We start from the raw sequence: 18,886 nt of genomic DNA, 5'->3' as shown, positions 1-18,886 counted from the left end.
TAAAACAGGAGCTCATCGTCTCCTTTCCGAGAAGAAATCGGTCTTTATTCACGATTTGTTGACTATGGCGAAAACCCCTGTTAAGTCTCGTGTTGACTTGTATTTTCAAATAGATTTCATCTTCGTACCCTCGGACGTGTAAGGGGATGTTTGCTGGTTATATATAAAGACCATCGATTTACTTGCCTGCTCCTGCATTCGCCCTGCTAGGTAACTGATCCAACTTGTTTGCGAAATTCTTCCCGTGTCTCCCTTTTTCCCTGTTTCCACAGGCTCTTACCTCAGGAAGCAGGGAGCTGCTGGAAGACCAGGTTTGTTTCCCTAGCTGAGGGACACTGTTCATTCTGCACCAGCAGCCCCCACCTGGGAGACGCACAGTGTTCATTCTGCACCAGCAGCCCCACCTGGGAGATGCACAGTGCTCATTCTGCACCAGCAGCCCCACCTGGGAGACACAGTGCTCATTCTGCACCAGCAGCCCCACCTGGGAGACGCATAGTGGTCATTCTGCACCAGCAGCCCCACCTGGGAGACACAGTGTTCATTCTGCACTGGCAGCCCCCGCCTGGGAGACACAGCAGATCACGGGGAGGAGAGAGAAACTGCTTCGCCTGTTGAATTAATTTTAATTAACAGTGGAACAGCTTGGGTTGAACCCCAGAACACACCAGCCCCTGCAGGATATCCGAATCCGGGATGTTCTGGCACAATAATACACTGACACTCCTTGAGCATGTTACAATGGTGTCCATTAACTGCAGGTGCATAATCTACCCATTTTCTAATGGCTGTATCCAGTCCAGACGCAGGGGGGCAGCCAGGGTCTAGCCCAGCAAGCAACAGGTGCAGGGCAGGGTACACCCTGGACAGGACGCTAGTCCATCACACGACAGACACACACACACACTAGAGCCAATTATCTCTGGAGCCAACAAACGCATGTCTTTGGGCTCTGGGGGAAACCCAAGCGAACACAGGAGAACATGCAAACTCCACACAGACAGCACCCCAGGTCTGCCGTTGAGCCCAGGGCTCCAGCCTTGCAAGGTAGCAGTGCTCACTCCTGTGCCACCCCACCTCAGAAAACGCTTGCCGTGCAAACAAAACGAACCGAATTTATTGCGGTTGTTAGTATCCCTCATCCCTACAGGAGAAGCCACGAGAGGTTACACTTCGATCAAGGTCGTACAAAACACCACCCAACACGGGCAGTGGGAAAAAAGAAAAGAAAGTTACAAGTCCTCCGCGTCTGTGCAATTCCCCAGGCACACGAGCTCCGTGGAAATGGACACTTCTGAATTTCAGAAACTCACATCCGGGTCTTCCACCGCAAGTTCTTCTTCCTCGCTCTGAAACGGAGCTGCTCCAGTCCAGTTCTGCGTTCCGCGAGACGCCGAGCGACACGCTGGCTCTGGAGATCTCCCACCGGCGGCGCTCGGGCAGAGCGGGACACCGGCGCCCCCTGGCGGCGTGCCAGTTGCAGGGCCGGCGGCGAGAGCCGGACTGAGGCGCGTCACCGACACACAGTCCGGCCCCCCAACCCCGATGTGTGACGCGGCCCCCCCCTGTCCGTCGGCAGGGCGCCCCCTACAGCGGGAGCTGGCGCGGCGCCTCGTGTTTTTATTGTCCCAAAACGTCCATCCGCGTGGGAAAGCAACGGGAAAGAAAATCGGGAGTACGCTCACGCCGCCGCTCAGGAGCCGGGGAGCCCCCCCGTGTCCCGCCGGCGTCCTCCGGAGTCGGGCCGCCACCCCTCCGCGGGAACAAGATGGCGGCTGCAGGCGGGGGTCCGGAGTGGCGGGACCGCCGACGCCCCACCCCCCCCTCAGAGGGGCAGCTGCAGGGAGTAGTGGGCGCTGGCCCAGCGGCGCACCGGCCTGCCCACCCGGCCGATGACGGGCAGCTTGTGGGCGTAGGCGCGGGGCGGCAGGCAGGGGCGGGGGGCCGGCGCGGCGAAGGTGGTCTGGAAACGGCGGCCCAGGCAGCGGCGCCCCATCTGCCGGCCCCCGATCAGGAAGGAGAAGGCGGGGGGCCCGGCCTGCGGCGGGGGGCAGCGGGCCTTGGGGAAGACGTCGCGGGGGGGGGCGGCGGCGCCGCTGCCGGCCGGCCGGGGCGAGGACCGGGAGCGCGGGGCCGAGGAGGAGGAGGAGGAGGAAGAGGAGGAGCGAGGCAGGCCCCTGGAGCAGAGAGGAGACACGGAGAGGGCATCAGGCGATCCGGGCGCAAGCTGCATCTTGGGAAGGGTGTTACAGCCAGGCAGGGGGCTGCTCCTGTCCCGAGGTTGCCCAGGGCAACCAGCCAATTAACCTCCCGGAAGCCAATTAACCTCCCATTAGCCAATTAACGTGGGCCTTGTGCACCCCATCCCCCACATCAATCAGGCAGCTGAGCAGCCTGCTGAAGGCCCGTTCCCTTCAATAATAACAACAATATAGCGCCTTCTCCAGGGAGAACAGACTCGGCGAGAGGAGGTGCAGGACCAGTTCCGCAGGTACGGTAACGGTGCGGAATGCGGCAGGGAAGCCTGCGTCCCGATCCGCCAGTGCGGCGACACCGGGCCAAGGCGTACCGGGGCCAGTGCTGGCTATCCGTGGAGAACGTGCAAACTCCGCACGGACAGCGGCCCCAGGGCCCCCCAGTAATACGTTAGAGCTACAGGGCAACAATTATATTGCATCACTCCCGCGCTGCCACCCCTGCACTGGCTGCCAGCAAGGTTTTGCACCGATTTCGAAAGGCTGGCAGCCAGCCCCCCCCCCCCCAAGACCGGGAGAGAGACGGCAGCCCTTACCTGCCCGAGACCGGGGGGGGCTCCGTGCGGGGGCTGCCGTCATCGTCGCGCGGGCTGATGTTGAGGTTGGCGGTGAGCTGGGGCATCTTGCGGGAGGCCTCCAGGTGGGCGCCCCCCCCGCCCGGGGGGTCCCTTCGGGCGTCGGGGGCCGCGGCGGGGGGCCCCGGGCTGCTGAAGCGCACCGCCAGGCTGTCCCCGAAGAAGGCGTAGAGCTCGGCGTACATCCCGGGCAGGGGCACCGGCGCCCACTCGGCCCAGGGGCAGCCCACGGCCCCCGCCTGCAGGTGGGTGGCGATGCCCAGGCCGGGTTCGGAGAGGGGCTCGGGGGGGGGGCTGAGCCCCGGGGAGCTCTCCCGGCCCACCCTGCCCGCGGAGCCGCCCCCCAGGCCCCCCCCGGTCTTGCCCGGGGCCGCCGAGAGAGACCGGGCCTTCATCTTCAACAGCCTCTCCACCGCCACCTGCGGGCCGGAATCCCACATCGTAAGAGGAGCCGGAAATGTTGTGTCTCCTTTCCAGCCTGGAATAAACCCCTTCTTGTTCCTTTGCAGCCCCCTACTTCAGTTAATAATAATAATAATAATAATAATAATAATCATAATAATCATAATAATAATCATATACACAAGACCTGCATCTCCCCTTTGACAATAACCTGACTTCTGCCCTAGCACACTGCAGAATGCTTCCAGGAGGTCCATTGCTAAGATACACGCCCAGCAGGTTCCCGGGTTCAAACCCAGCGACTGTGCCACGGGAACCCCCGTCCTCCGCAGGGGGCTCCGGGCGAGCGCCCGCCCCTCGGCGAGAGGCACTTCCGTTGCCTTCACAGGGTCGCTGGCTCCGAGGGCGTCTCTCCGGGGGAGGGGGGGGTGGGGGTCCTAGAATGTGGGAGGAGTCGCTTTGGACCCGCCGGCCGCTGTCCACCTACCAGGATGGCCCCGTAGACCTTGTGGCCGTCGGCCTTGACCTGGGCGTTGGACACGGAGTAGTCGTCCAGCACGGCCTGCAGGTTGGACCAGTAGGCGGGCAGGTGGGGATAGAGCACTCGCTCCACAGCCTGGGGGGGAGAGAGGGGGAGAGAGGGAACCAGAGATCAGCTCCGCCGCCAAGATCACCACGACCTTCCTACCGCGCACGCAGATCCCTGTATGCCAGCAGCCATATCACTCTGCAGCTCCCCACTGGCAGCCCCACTGGAGCTCAGCAGTGTGAGCCTGGCCAGTGCCTGGAGGGGAGACTCCTGGGAGAGCTGAGGCTGCTGCTGGAAGAGGTGTTAGTGGGGCCAGCAGGGGGCGCTCACCCTGCGGTCTGTGTGGGTCCTGATGTCCCAGTATAGTGACGGGGACACTAGACTGTAAACAGGTGCCGTCCTTCAGATGAGATGTAAAACCGAGGTCCTGACTCTCTGTGGTCATTAAAAACCCCAGGGTGTTTCTCGAGAAGAGTAGGGGTGTTACCCCGGTGTCCTGGCCAAATTCCCCCCTGGCCTTTACCCATCATGGCCTCCTAATAACCCCCCTCTCTGAACTGGCTCCATCACTCTGCTCTCCTCCCCACTGAGAGCTGGGGTGTGGGGAGCAGACTGGCGCCTCATCCAGGTGGGGGTACACACTGGTGGTGGTGGAGGGGATCCCCCTGACCTGTAAAGCGCTTTGAGTGGAGTGTCCAGAAAAGCGCTATATAAGTGTAAGCAATTATTATTATTATAAGGGGGGCTCGGCTCGGACGGCCCCGGCGCCTACCTTCCACCCCAGGGCGTGCAGGCCCACCACGGCGCCGTAGTGGGAGCACAGGGGCCGCACGGGGTCCGACAGCACCTTCTGCAGGGACAGCAGGATCTGGTGGTACAGCCCGCTCACCAGGTCACCATGGGTCCTGCGCGGGGGTCCGCGGAGACAGAGAGACAGAGAGACAGGTTAGGGGCTTGGCCGTGGGTGTCTGTCATGAGCTGCCCCGGCCATGCTCTTCAAGCACAGCAGGATGATGGGGAAAGGAGGCACTACTTTACACAAAGGGGTGGCGGGGGCGTGGAACAAGCCGCCCGGCCCCGCTGTGGAAGCCGCGACCCCGGCGTCCTCCGGAGGAACACCTGGAGCCGATCCTCGGCGAGCGGGGACCTGCTCTATTCGACGGGCCGGGTGGGCCTCCTCTCCACTCAGACAGGGGGAGAGGGGAGGAGGGGGGGGGCACGGAGCCCCCCGCTGCCCGGTGAGGAAGAGAGGAGGGAGGGGGGTGAGGAAGAGAGGAGGGAGGGAGGGGGGTGAGGAAGGGGGTGAGGAAGAGAGGAGGGAGGGGGGTGAGGAAGAGAGGAGGGAGGGGGGTCGCGACGGACAAGAGGGCCACACGGACGGAGAGAGGCATCGGAACAAGGCCGTCGAGGTGAATCAACAGCGGGATTAGAGACTCCGGAAAGTCCAGGAGCGAACTGGGAACGCCGAGGCCACAGCAGCCAAGCACTGGAAATCCCGGAAAAAGCGCCCACCCCACTCCCACCACGCCGGGCGCAGTTACCAGAAGATGTGGCTGAGCAGCAGGGCGGCGTAGTCGCGCAGGGTCCAGTGGTCGTTGAGGGGGTTGATGGAGGCGGCCAGGGGCTCCAGGATGCAGTACATGATGCTGGACACCAGGCTGCGCACGTAGGAGCCCAGGTACAGGAAGGGGTTCTGCACCAGGCTCTTCACCATGTGCAGCAGGCGGTTCAGCTGCTCCAGGTCGTGGCTCACCGACTTCACCTGGGGGCGTGCACACACACACACACATACCCAGGATCCATCATCGCAGGGCAAGAGCGCGAGGAACGCCCTGGCCGCGATCCCCAGCAGATCCGGGGGCTGGACCGGGATACCGCCGGGCGGGCGCACACACACAGACACACAGACACACAGACACACAGACACACAGACACACAGACACACAGACACACAGACACACAGACACACAGACACACAGACACACAGACACACAGACACACAACAGGGTCACTTTTCGCAGACACGCAGACACGCAGACACGCAGACACGCAGACACGCAGACACGCAGACACGCAGACACGCAACAGGGTCACTTTTCCCAGACACACAGACACACAGACACACAGACACACAGACACACAGACACAACAGGGTCACTTTTCCCAGACACACAGACACACAGACACACAGACACACAGACACACAGACACACAGACACACAGACACACAGACACACAGACACACAGACACACAGACACACAGACACACAGACACAACAGGGTCACTTTTCCCAGACACACAGACACACAGACACACAGACACACAGACACACAGACACACAGACACACAGACACACAGACACACAGACACACAGACACACAGACACACAGACACACAACAGGGTCACTTTTCCCAGACACACAGACACACAGACACACAGACACACAGACACACAGACACACAGACACACAGACACACAGACACACAGACACACACGTGGGATTTGACTTCCCTTTGGGGGCACGAGCACGCTTAGCGGGGCTTCACGCGGCGTGTTTGGAGACCGACGGAGGGGCGGGAAACGGGGTGCTGGGGGGGGGGCTCAGTGGCTCGAGGTCCGGGATCCAGGCACCCCCAACCCGCTCCCCCCCCCCCGAGACGCCTTCCCCGCGGGAGCGTGGTCTGGCCCGCCGCAGAGGGCGTGGGGCCGGGTGACGCCCCGCTTTCCGTCCTTGGAAAGACGCACTTGAGCGCTCAAGTGTTCCCGCGTGCCCTCCCCGGGGCGGACTCACCCCGCTGATGACGTAGACGAAGTAGGGCAGCAGGGCGGCGATCTTGGAGTTGGACTGGAGATCCAGCAGGGCCACCTGGAGAGACGGAGGGAGGACGATCCCATCACGGGGGAGCGACGGGCACAGGGCGGGCTACAGCCTGGAAGGGAGGCCAGTCCATCACAGGACACACACACACCCACCCTGGAAGGGAGGCCAGTCCATCACAGGACACACACACACCCACCCTGGAAGGGAGGCCAGTCCATCACAGGACACACACACACCCACCCTGGAAGGGAGGCCAGTCCATCACAGGACACACACACACACACTTCCCCAGAAGCCAGTTCACCCACCAGCCCTTCTTGGGACTGTGGGAGGAACCCGGAGCGCCCGTGTGGACGGGGGGGGGGAGAACGTGCAGACTCCACACAGACAGCACCCCCAGGATTTGAACCCAGGGTTCCCACGCTGTGACGCGGCAGTGCTGACCGCCGGGAGAGGCCTGCGGAGATGCCCGTCAAAAGCCCCAGCTAAGACAGGACGCCGCTTCTAGATTTTGCCGGACAGGGAGTTCCATCTGTCTTTCCCTTGCGGATCCAGAGGCAGTCTGAGAAACCCCCCCCCCCCCTCGAGACAGACCTTCATCAGGTGCTGGTCCTCCCCCAGGATAGCGCGCGTGGTCTGCTGGTAGTACTTCAGGAGGTCGTCCGAGAGATTCTGCACGGCCGTGGGCACTGCAGGAGGAAGCAGGAGGTCTGAAACCGAGCTCTGCCTCCGCCTTGCGCAGAGGTGTCACAGCCGAACCCGGGCCGCTTACCTGTCCCCTGGGGTTCCAGGTTCCCCTTCCCATCCAGGTAGGAGACTTGCACTGCAAGGGAGGACACACAGTGGTAATATCAACGCACAGACGGCAAGTGGAGGCACCCAGCTTGGGTCACTATCACGTCCACTCCCTCACGCGCCCCCTCTCGCCCTGGGTCACTATCACGTCCACTCCCTCACGCTCCCCCTCTCGCCCTGGGTCACTATCATGTCCACTCCCTCACGCGCCCCCTCTCGCCCTGGGTCACTATCATGTCCACTCCCTCACGCGCCCCCTCTCGCCCTGGGTCACTATCATGTCCACTCCCTCACGCACCTCCCCCCTCTCGCCCCGGGTCACTATCACGTCCACTCCCTCACGCGCCCCCTCTCGCCCTGGGTCACTATCATGTCCACTCCCTCACGCGCCCCCTCTCGCCCTGGGTCACTATCATGTCCACTCCCTCACGCACCTCCCCCCTCTCGCCCCGGGTCACTATCATGTCCACTCCCTCATGCGCCCCCTCTCGCCCTGGGTCACTATCATGTCCACTCCCTCACGCGCCCCCTCTCGCCCCGGGTCACTATCATGTCCACTCCCTCACGCGCCCCCTCTCGCCCTGGGTCACTATCATGTCCACTCCCTCACGCACCTCCCCCCTCTCGCCCCGGGTCACTATCATGTCCACTCCCTCATGCGCCCCCTCTCGCCCTGGGTCACTATCATGTCCACTCCCTCACGCACCTCCCCCCTCTCGCCCCGGGTCACTATCATGTCCACTCCCTCATGCGCCCCCTCTCGCCCTGGGTCACTATCATGTCCACTCCCTCACGCACCTCCCCCCTCTCGCCCTGGGTCACTATCATGTCCACTCCCTCAGTCACCCCCTCTCGCCCCGGGTCACTATCATGTCCACTCCCTCACGCGCCCCCTCTCGCCCCGGGTCACTATCATGTCCACTCCCTCACGCGCCCCCTCTCGCCCTGGGTCACTATCATGTCCACTCCCTCACGCGCCGGGTCACTATCATGTCCACTCCCTCAGTCACCCCCTCTCGCCCCGGGTCACTATCATGTCCACTCCCTCACGCGCCCCCTCTCGCCCTGGGTCACTATCATGTCCACTCCCTCACGCGCCCCCTCTCGCCCTGGGTCACTATCATGTCCACTCCCTCATGCGTCCCCTCTCGCCCCGGGTCACTATCATGTCCACTCCCTCACGCGCCGGGTCACTATCATGTCCACTCCCTCACGCGCCCCCTCTCGCCCCGGGTCACTATCATGTCCACTCCCTCACGCGCCCCCTCTCGCCCCGGGTCACTATCATGTCCACTCCCTCACGCGCCCCCTCTCGCCCCGGGTCACTATCATGTCCACTCCCTCACGCGCCCCCTCTCGCCCCGGGTCACTATCATGTCCACTCCCTCACGCGCCCCCTCTCGCCCTGGGTCACTATCATGTCCACTCCCTCACGCACCCACCTCTCACACTGGGTCACTATCATGTCCACTCCCTCACGCGCCCCCTCTCGCCCTGGGTCACTATCATGTCCACTCCCTCACGCGCCCCCTCTCGCCCCGGGTCACTATCATGTCCACTCCCTCACGCGCCCCCTCTCGCCCTGGGTCACTAACATGTCAACTCTCTCAAGCACCCCCTCTCACCCTGGGTCACTATCATGTCCACTCCCTCACGCTCCCCCTCTCGCCCTGGGTCACTATCATGTCCACTTCCTCGTCCACTGGGTCACTATCATGTCCACTCCCTCACGCGCCCCCTCTCACCCTGGGTCACTATCATGTCCACTCCCTCACGCTCCCCCTCTCGCCTTGGGTCACTATCATGTCCACTTCCTCGTCCACTGGGTCACTATCATGTCCACTCCCTCACGCGCCCCCTGTCACCCTGGGTCACTATCATGTCCACTCCCTCACGCGCCCCCTCTCGCCCCGGATCACTACCATGTCCACTCCCTCACGCACCCCCTCTCACCCTGGATCACTATCATGTCCACTCCCTCACGCGCCCCCTCTCGCCCCGGGTCACTACCATGTCCACTCCCTCACGCACCCCCTCTCGCCCTGAGTCACTATCATGTCCACTCCCTCACGCGCCGGGTCACTATCATGTCCACTCCCTCACGCGCCCCCTCTCGCCCCGGGTCACTACCATGTCCACTCCCTCACGCACCCCCTCTCGCCCTGAGTCACTATCATGTCCACTCCCTCATGCGCCCCCTCTCGCCCTGGGTCACTACCATGTCCACTCCCTCATCCACTGGGTCACTATCATGTCCACTCCCTCACGCATGAGAGATGTCAGCAGCTGAGGATTTCCAGCTGGAATGTCATCAAAACAGGGCGCAGTGGCCAGCAATGCTGCCTTGCAGCTCTGGGGCCCCAGGGTGCTGTCTGTGTGGAGTCTGTGTGTTCTCCCCCTTGTTCAAGTGGGTTTCCTCCCACAGTCCAGAGACAGGCTGGGGGGGTGAATTGGCCCTGGCGTGTGTGTGTGTGCGTGTCCTGTGATGGACTGCCTACCTCGCACCATGGTCTCCGCGCAGCCCTTCGGGATGTTGGTGGCCAGCGCCAGCTCCACCAGGTTGATCTCCCGGTCCTCCACGAAGTACAGCTCCCCCTCCTTGAGGGGCCGGAAGGGCAGCGCGTCCTGGGCGCCGTACCCACACACCGCCTGCAGGGGGGGTGGGGAGGGGGGGGGTTGTCAACCAAGCAGGCCCGCCTGCCTGCAAATGGGCAGCACGGCACACACACACTGCCTGCTGCTGCTGCTGCTCTCAGAGCGCCGCCCTGCTGGCAGAAACTATGCGGTGCAGCTCCGCCTGCAGGAAGCTGGAACGCCCTGCCTGGGCGTCTGAAATCGGCACAAAAGTCACACCCCTACTCTTCTCGAGAAACACCCTGGGGTTTTTAATGACCACAGAGAGTCAGGACCTCGGTTGTATGTCTCATCCGAAGGACGGCGCCTGTTTACAGTCTAGTGTCCCCCGTCACTATACTGGGGTATCAGGACCCACACAGACCGCAGGGTGAGCGCCCCCTGCTGGCCCCACTAACACCTCTTCCAGCAGCAGCCTCAGCTCTCCCAGGAGTCTCCCCTCCAGGTACTGGCCAGGCTCACACCTGCTGGGCCCTGGGTTAAAATCTTCCCCCAGGCTGGTCAAGACAAGGGCGGGGGGGGCGTCTCACCTCCACGTTGCTCCAGCGCAGCGCTCGGTTGAAGTCCTCCACGGTCAGCTTCCTGCGCTTGGCGTGCCGCATGAACTGCGAGCCGCTCTGCGGGGAGACAAGCACAGCGCCTCAGGAGCCTGAGGGCAGCCGGGCGTCCTCTGCCTGCCCCAGGGACGGGACGTGCAGCGGCGCCCCCTAGTGGTGGAGGAGGCGAACGGCTGCACTTTTAGCGACGGGCAACGGGTCTTCTCCTCTTGTTCGGTGGGAAGGAACGATCCCGTAGGGGCGTGATGTCTTCACCTGCCTGCAAAGCTAACTTGCCCCTATGGGACACTAGGGTGAGCGAAGCACTCTCTTCCTGCCCCAGTGATGCGAGATGGAGCAGTGCCCCCTGGTGGCAGCGGAGGGAACCGCAGCCCGGTCTGCTCCAGCGGCTCAGGCACGCAGCGGGCCCCAGGGATAATAATTATAATTAATAATAATAATAATAATAATAATAATAATTGCTTACACTTATATAGCGCTTTTCTGGACACTCCACTCAAAGCGCTTTACAGGTAATGGGGATCCCCTCCACCACCACCAGTGTGTACCCCCACCTGGATGAGGCGCCAGTCCGCTCCCCACACCAGCTCTCAGTGGGGAGGAGAGCAGAGTGATGGAGCCAGTTCAGAGAGGGGGGTTATTAGGAGGCCATGATGGGTAAAGGTCAGGGGGCAAATTTGGCCAGGACACTGGGGTAACACCCCTACTCTTCTCGAGAAACACCCTGGGATTTTTTATGACCACAGAGAGTCAGGACCTCAGTTTTACGTCTCATCTGAAGGACGGCGCCTGTTTACAGTCTAGTGTCCCCCGTCACTATACTGGGGCATCAGGACCCACACAGTCCGCAGGGTGAGCGCCCCCTGCTGGCCCCACTCACACCTCTTCCAGCAGCAGCCTCAGCTTTCCCAGGAGTCTCCCCTCCAGGTACTGGCCAGGCTCACACTGCTGGGCTCCAGTGGGGCTGCCAGTGGTGAGCTGCAGGGGGATATGGCTGCTGGCTATGGGACTCCTTCACTGAATCCCCAGAATCCCCCTCTCGGACTATACCTGTGTCGCTTCCCTGAGGCGGTAACACACGTCCTCGGCCAGCAGGGCGGCGATGTCGTCGCTGAGCTCCACGCCGGCGCTCTCAGCCATGAGACGAACGGACTCACGCGGCACCTCCGCGAACCGCCTCTCTTCGCGGTCCCCCATCGCCAACGCCCCCCCCCTCCCCTCCCTCTCCCTCTCTTCAGGACCCTCCGGAACAGCACAGGGGGGAAAAGAACTCCTCACAGACCTAGGAGGGCAAAAAAAAACAAAAACAGACCAGAGAGATTGCAAACAGGAGTAAACCTTTCAACTCCTCTTGCTTATAGGGCAGCTCAGAGCTCACTAAGCCTCGATCTCGATTAGCTGAACAACAGGTCAACCAACACGGACTGCGTGCGGGCTTGCTCCACACCTCCACCGCTCTTGGTGTAAAGCAGCATCTCCTGTTTACTGCCCGCGCGGGGCTCCTAGTTTCGCGCCGAGCGCTGACGTGGTCCCGAGGGCCGGCTTGGTCCAGAAAACGCATTTAGGAAGACAGAAGAAGAAGAAGAAGAAGAAGAAGAAGAGGAAAACCCGTTCATGCACACCTCTGTCTCATATCAGAACAATCATATCGCCTTTTTTTTTCTCGCGCGCTGATGTCAAGACTAGGACAGTTCCTCTCGGGGCTTTTCGTTATGTTTTGTCGATGAAAGAAGAGGTCAGACAGTCAGCTCTAGCTTGCTGTTCCTAACTTTGTTTTCAGCTCTCCTGCCTCTGTGCAGCAGTTTCCCAGCGCGCACAAAGTGCAGCGACTTCAGAATCTCCCGCTGGCACCCAGCGCTCACTTTCAGAGAACGCCTTTGAAATAATTCAGCCGTTTTTCGGTCCGGAACCACGGCTATCAACCTGAAGTCCCCATTTTGTCACCTTCAATTTCCAATTTGCCCATATCGACGAAACTCGCCACCAACAGATAACCTGCCGTACTGTGCAGCATTCGTGCAGAAAGCTGGATCGCAAAATCGCAAATTAACTTCATTCTCTCTCGCCTTCTTCCATTTTTAAGCCATTACCGTCAAAGCTCATAACACCTTGCATTTGAAACCCCATGAGGCTGCCCTGTACCTTCAAACAACCGGACTGCCTGTGATCCCCGAACACGGACCCGCTCAGCTCTTCCCCTGCACTACTACATCCAGCTTCCGGGCCCGCGCAGCCCCGCCCTTCCCGCGCAGCGATTGGCCGCAGGGGCTGTCACACAAGCGGCGGCGTGTGACGCAATGAGGGCGCCGCGTGGAATGACGCTGTTCCGTTCGAGAGACGCTGAAAGAGCTTTGCACGGGATTGTTTGTTTTCCCTCTGTTTGAATGTAGATGCATGCACTGAATTAGTGTTTTTTTCAGACCCAAAGCACTGTGCACAAAGGTGGGCACACAGCTACATTCACCACTGAAGAGAAGTCCCCACCTGGGAGACGCACAGTGCTCATTCTGCACCAGCAGCCCCACCTGGGAGACGCACAGTGATCATTCTGCACCAGCGGCCCCACCTGGGAGACTCACAGCGGCCGTTCTGCACAGCAGATCAGGGGGAGGAGAGAGGAACTCCTGCACCAGATGAATTAAGGGAAACTTTTAACAAGGCCGTGTTGTTCAACCAGTATACTGGGGGACACACTTACAGCAACTGACAATTGTTTAAATATATCAAAATGCCCCGAGGTTTAGATACCGCCCTCTTGCTCTGTACACAATGCATGCTTTTGTATTTTAAACACATTTGTAGTGCATCACAGCCATCCTGAACACAAAGAAAGTTTAAGTCACTGCAACAGTACAACCTTGTTTCGTCTGTGCAGCCTCGCTTGGCTGGGTGCTATTGTGACACCAAGGAAACCAGCACCGACTGCAATTAATCGAACAACAAAGCCATCTCCTACCTGGCTTCATCCACATCTGTGTCTTCTCCCACATGTCTTGTTCACAGTTTATTGTGCTTTGAAAATTGGTGTGGTGTGGGGTCACAGATTGCATTGGGAAACTTGAAGAGCACCAGGCTGTGCCTGTAACCCTGATGTTCAGCTCAGGGTTACAGGCTTCAACAGCTCAACCCAGAGTTAATAATAATAATAATAATTGCTTACACTTACATAGCGCTTTTCTGGACACTCCACTTAAAGCACTTTACAGGTAATGGGGATCCCCTCCACCACCACCTGTGTGCAGCTCCCCAGCACCCCAGCTCTCAGTGAGGAGGAGAGCAGAGTGATGGAGCCAGTTCAGAGAGGGGGGTTATTAGGAGGCCATGAGGGGTAAAGGCCAGGGGGGAAATTTGGCCAGGACACTGGGGTAACACCCCTACTCTTAACAAGAACACCCTGGGATTGTTAATGACCACAGAGAGTCAGGACCTCGGTTTTACGTCTCATCCGAAGGACGGTGTCTTTTTTCATTAAAGTGTCCCCGTCACTATACTGGGGCATCAGGACCCACACAGACCACAGGGTGAGCGCCCCCTGCTGGCCCCACTCACACCTCTTCCAGCAGCAGCCTCAGCTCTCCCAGGAGTCTCCCCTCCAGGTACTGGCCAGGCTCACACTGCTGGGCTCCAGTGGGGCTGCCAGTGGGGAGCTGCAGGGTGATCTGGCTGCTGGCTGAGATGTACTCAGAGCCCTCTTGCGGTGTTGAAGGATGTGAGGACACAGAGAAGCTGAAATTATTTTATGGAAACGGATGCATTTCTAGATTCATGCAGACGACACAGGAAAGCAGTTTGAAATAGAATGTTTTTTATATTGTTTTTTTTTTATTCTTCGTAAGATAAAACATTTTTTCCTCCATTTTTCTTGCCAGGATCTGTGACAATAACAAGTCGAAATGCCGCACATTTTCAGAAAAAGAAAAAAAACAAACAAACCCTTTGTACCGATTTATCGCCTTTTTTGGAAAAAAACAACCCCCAAAAGACTCTTGATCCGAATCTCAGGCCCGCCGCACTTGGAGAAAGGGAGAGTGCCGCTTATTTCTGTCGCTGAAAAGAGGAGAAAGGAGACAGAACGTTTCAGCCATGGATCCTCCTTCGGGTGTTGAGGTTAAGTGTTTGAGCTCACTCCCGGAGAAGGCTTCCCTATCCGAAACGTTGTGCTTCTTTTCTTCTCTTCCCAGCAGGGAATAACCCTTTCCTTGTTCCTGTGCAGCCTGCATCTGCTGATGCAGCGCCCTGCTTGAGCTTCTTCTGCAGGTGCTCTGCACCGAGGAGCTGGGTGGGGGGAGGGTTCGTTTCTCAAGGTTTCTGCAGCTTAGAGGTGGTGTTTTATCAGAGGGGCGGGCTCACTTTTATTCACAAATAAAACCCCCGCGGTTTCCAAACACTTGGTGCTGCTCCTGTAACCACTACCTGTGGATGAGTGTGTGACGGATGGGTGGAATTTGATAGAGGGAGAGAGGCAGGAATGGATGGAATCTGATGGAGAGCGGGATAGAGGCAGGAATAGATAGATGGAATCTGATGGAGAGAGGGATAGAGGCAGGAATAGATAGATGGAATCTGATGGAGAGAGGGATAGAGGCAGGAATGGATGGAATTTGATGGAGAGAGGGATAGAGGCAGGAATGGATGGAATTTGATGGAGAGAGGGATAGAGGCAGGAATAGATAGATGGAATTTGATGGAGAGAGGGATAGAGGCAGGAATGGATGGATGGAATCTGATGGAGAGAGGGATAGAGGCAGGGATGGATGGATGGAATCTGATGGAGAGAGGGATAGAGGCAGGAATGGATGGAATTGAATGGAGAGAGGGATAGAGGCAGGAATGGATGGATGGAATCTGATGGAGAGAGGGATAGAGGCAGGAATAGATAGATGGAATTTGATGGAGAGAGGGATAGAGGCAGGAATGGATGGAATTTGATGGAGAGAGGGATAGAGGCAGGAATGGATGGATGGAATCTGATGGAGAGAGGGATAGAGGCAGGAATGGATGGATGGAATCTGATGGAGAGGGATAGAGGCAGGAATGGATGGATGGAATCTGATGGAGAGAGGGATAGAGGCAGGAATGGATGGATGGAATCTGATGGAGAGAGGGATAGAGGCAGGAATAGATAGATGGAATTTGATGGAGAGAGGGATAGAGGCAGGAATGGATGGATGGAATCTGATGGAGAGAGGGATAGAGGCAGGAATAGATAGATGGAATTTGATGGAGAGAGGGATAGAGGCAGGAATGGATGGATGGAATCTGATGGAGAGAGGGATAGAGGCAGGAATGGATGGATGGAATCTGATGGAGAGAGGGATAGAGGCAGGAATGGATGGATGGAATCTGATGGAGAGAGGGATAGAGGCAGGAATGGATGGATGGAATCTGATGGAGAGAGGGATAGAGGCAGGAATAGATAGATGGAATTTGATGGAGAGAGGGATAGAGGCAGGGATGGATGGATGTAATCTGATGGAGAGAGGGATAGAGGCAGGAATGGATGGATGTAATCTGATGGATAGGGGAATGGACCCTTCCAGTCCTGCCTGCTCACTCCACTGTCTAGCTTTGCGTCCAGCTGAGCTCTCAGCTACTCAACCGATCTCCTAATTGACCCGATCATTTAAATAATTAGAAATCACCCAATCCTCTTTAGCTCTATTTAAAACTACGATAATGAAGACTCTGAACCATTTGGCCACTGTAAAGGATGACAAATGTTAAGCCAGAAAGGAATGAAAGAATAAAGGATTTCGGGAAGTAGTGGAGAGCTGAGCTGGAAGAAAAACTGGCCATGGGGTCTCCAACCCGGGTCTTACTGATGGGGATTCAAGTTTGCAGCCAAGAGTATTCATGTTAACAAGCAGGGGATCCAGTGGAAACCAGTGGAAACTGTGTGGAAGAGCATTTAAAATCAACAACAGGAGACATCTGTTTTCACCAAGGGTGGTGGGGGTGTGGAACAGGCTACCCAGCCGTGCTGCTGAAGACCCTGGGTTCTTTGGGCGCCCGAGTCTGAGTCTTTTTCTTTTGGGCACGCGTCGGGGGGGGGGGCCAACAGTGTCTTTGAAATCTACTGTCTCTCTCTCCCATGTGCGCGCCTGTGCGTCTTTTTTGAAAAAAATGATAATAAGTCATATTGGACAAAGAAACAAACTCTGCCCGTTCGAAAAAGGAGAAGCTCAGCGGATCACTGGGCTGACTTCACTGCAGGCGTATCGTCCTTGGTTTTCCTTTCATGAAACAGCCCCCTTGCTAGGTTTCTGAGACACCTGTGCTTTATTCCCTATGCGTGTGTGCGTGTGTGTGTGTGTTTACAGCACACAGCTGGCCCACACAAGACAACTCAACGCCTCTTTAAAATCTAGAGTCCCCCCCCACCCCCCATGCACTGAGCTACATTTGGGTAGAGGAGACCTCGTGACAAAGCCAGTCATTGACTCTGGATCAGGGTTTAGGGGTAAGACTTCGGCCTGGGGTCAGAGGTCAGGGGTCAGGGGTGAGGGGGGATGGGTTGAGGCTGTGGAAGGAGAGGACGCAGCTTTTCCAGGCACAATTCCCAAAGCAGGATCTCGGTCTGAATGGGTATCGATAACAATTCCAGCTGGGTTTTAAAGGTCAAACATCTTGACAAGACAAGGGAATCTATTTCTTCTCCAGCAAAGAGCTACTTAAAGAGACACTTATATACAGATGCGCTACAGGTAAAAGGTTTTTCTTAGTGAATTTCTGCTACAAAAAGCACCAGGGTGTGGAGATGCTGTTCGGGTGATTACTGTTGCCCCTGCCTCTCCCTGAGGCGGGGCTGGGGTAGGACCAGGACCAAGCCAGTTATACTGACCCCCCTGACCGCTCTCCAATTTAGCAATTAGGGAGACAGAGCAGCATTCCACAACTCGGAGGCCTAGAAGGTCTTGGTGGTCGAGTCTCCCTGCAGAGCTTCACTTCCAGAGCTCTGGTTACATATAACCATTCTGTTCCAGTGCGGCAGGGGACTGAACCAGTCTCCTGCAGTTGCAGAGCCCCTCCATATTTAACCAGGGTCCTGGTTAGTTAACCGGTCTGTTGCCAGTCTCCTGGTTATTAACCGCTCTGTTGCCAGTCCCTGGTTATTAACCGGTCTGTTGCCAGTCCCTGGTTATTAACCAGTCTGTTGCCAGTCTCCTGGTTATTAACCGGTCTGTTGCCAGTCTCCTGGTTATTAACCGGTCTGTTGCCAGTCCCTGGTTATTAACCGGTCTGTTGCCAGTCTCCTGGTTATTAACCGCTCTGTTAGCAGTCCCTGGTTATTAACCGGTCTGTTGCCAGTCTCCTGGTTATTAACCGGTCTGTTGCCAGTCCCTGGTTATTAACCGGTCTGTTGCCAGTCTCCTGGTTATTAACCGGTCTGTTGCCAGTCCCTGGTTATTAACCGGACTGTTGCCAGTCCCTGGTTATTAACCGGTCTGTTGCCAGTCTCTGGTTATTAACCGGTCTGTTGCCAGTCCCTGGTTATTAACCAGTCTGTTGCCAGTCCCTGGTTATTAACCGGTCTGTTGCCAGTCCCTGGTTATTAACCAGTCTGTTGCCAGTCTCTGGTTATTAACCGGTCTGTTGCCAGTCCCTGGTTATTAACCGGTCTGTTGCCTGTCCCTGGTTATTAACCAGTCTGTTGCCAGTCCCTGGTTATTAACCGGTCTGTTGCCAGTCCCTGGTTATTAACCGTTCTGTTGCCAGTCCCTGGTTATTAACCAGTCTGTTGCCAGTCTCCTGGTTATTAACCGGTCTGTTGCCAGTCTCCTGGTTATTAACCAGTCTGTTGCCAGTCCCTGGTTATTAACCAGTCTGTTGCCAGTCTCCTGGTTATTAACTGGTCTGTTGCCAGTCTCCTGGTTATTAACCAGTCTGTTGCCAGTCCCTGGTTATTAACCGGTCTGTTGCCAGTCTCCTGGTTATTAACCAGTCTGTTGCCAGTCCCTGGTTATTAACCGGTCTGTTGCCTGTCCCTGGTTATTAACCAGTCTGTTGCCAGTCCCTGGTTATTAACCGGTCTGTTGCCAGTCCCTGGTTATTAACCGGTCTGTTGCCTGTCCCTGGTTATTAACCGGTCTGTTGCCTGTCCCTGGTTATTAACCAGTCTGTTGCCAGTCCCTGGTTATTAACCGGTCTGTTGCCAGTCCCTGGTTATTAACCGGTCTGTTGCCAGTCCCTGGTTATTAACCGGTCTGTTGCCAGTCCCTGGTTATTAACCAGTCTGTTGCCAGTCTCCTGGTTATTAACCGGTCTGTTGCCAGTCTCCTGGTTATTAACCAGTCTGTTGCCAGTCCCTGGTTATTA

At 57.7% G+C, this 18,886-nt stretch overlaps 1 protein-coding gene across 3 annotated transcripts; it reads right to left on the bottom strand.

Moving 5' to 3' along the window:
* Positions 1–1,805: 1,805 nt before the first annotated feature.
* Positions 1,806–12,819, bottom strand: taf6l (TAF6-like RNA polymerase II, p300/CBP-associated factor (PCAF)-associated factor). Of its 3 annotated transcripts, none has more exons than XM_069180211.1 (12): positions 12,713–12,819; positions 11,621–11,852; positions 10,544–10,630; positions 9,878–10,028; positions 7,357–7,407; positions 7,179–7,273; positions 6,555–6,629; positions 5,303–5,523; positions 4,534–4,666; positions 3,720–3,848; positions 2,792–3,249; positions 1,806–2,177 (listed from the first exon to the last, which is right to left on the bottom strand). In XM_069180211.1, exons 2-12 carry the CDS (start codon positions 11,765–11,767, stop codon positions 1,826–1,828), a joined length of 1,899 nt encoding a protein of 632 aa, XP_069036312.1. In that variant the 5' UTR covers positions 11,768–11,852; positions 12,713–12,819; the 3' UTR covers positions 1,806–1,825. The 3 variants fall into 3 exon arrangements, with proteins under 3 accessions (XP_069036312.1, XP_069036311.1, XP_069036313.1); XM_069180210.1 differs by having other exon boundaries at positions 12,193–12,791; XM_069180212.1 differs by having other exon boundaries at positions 12,661–12,791.
* Between the last annotated feature and the right edge of the window lie 6,067 nt (positions 12,820–18,886).

Source organism: Lepisosteus oculatus, chromosome 18, assembly GCF_040954835.1.
Source record: "Lepisosteus oculatus isolate fLepOcu1 chromosome 18, fLepOcu1.hap2, whole genome shotgun sequence".
In the NCBI taxonomy this organism is placed as follows: Eukaryota; Metazoa; Chordata; class Actinopteri; order Semionotiformes; family Lepisosteidae; genus Lepisosteus; species Lepisosteus oculatus.
The sequence above is the reverse complement of the archived record's forward strand: the minus strand, read 5'-3'. Positions and strand labels throughout refer to the sequence as shown.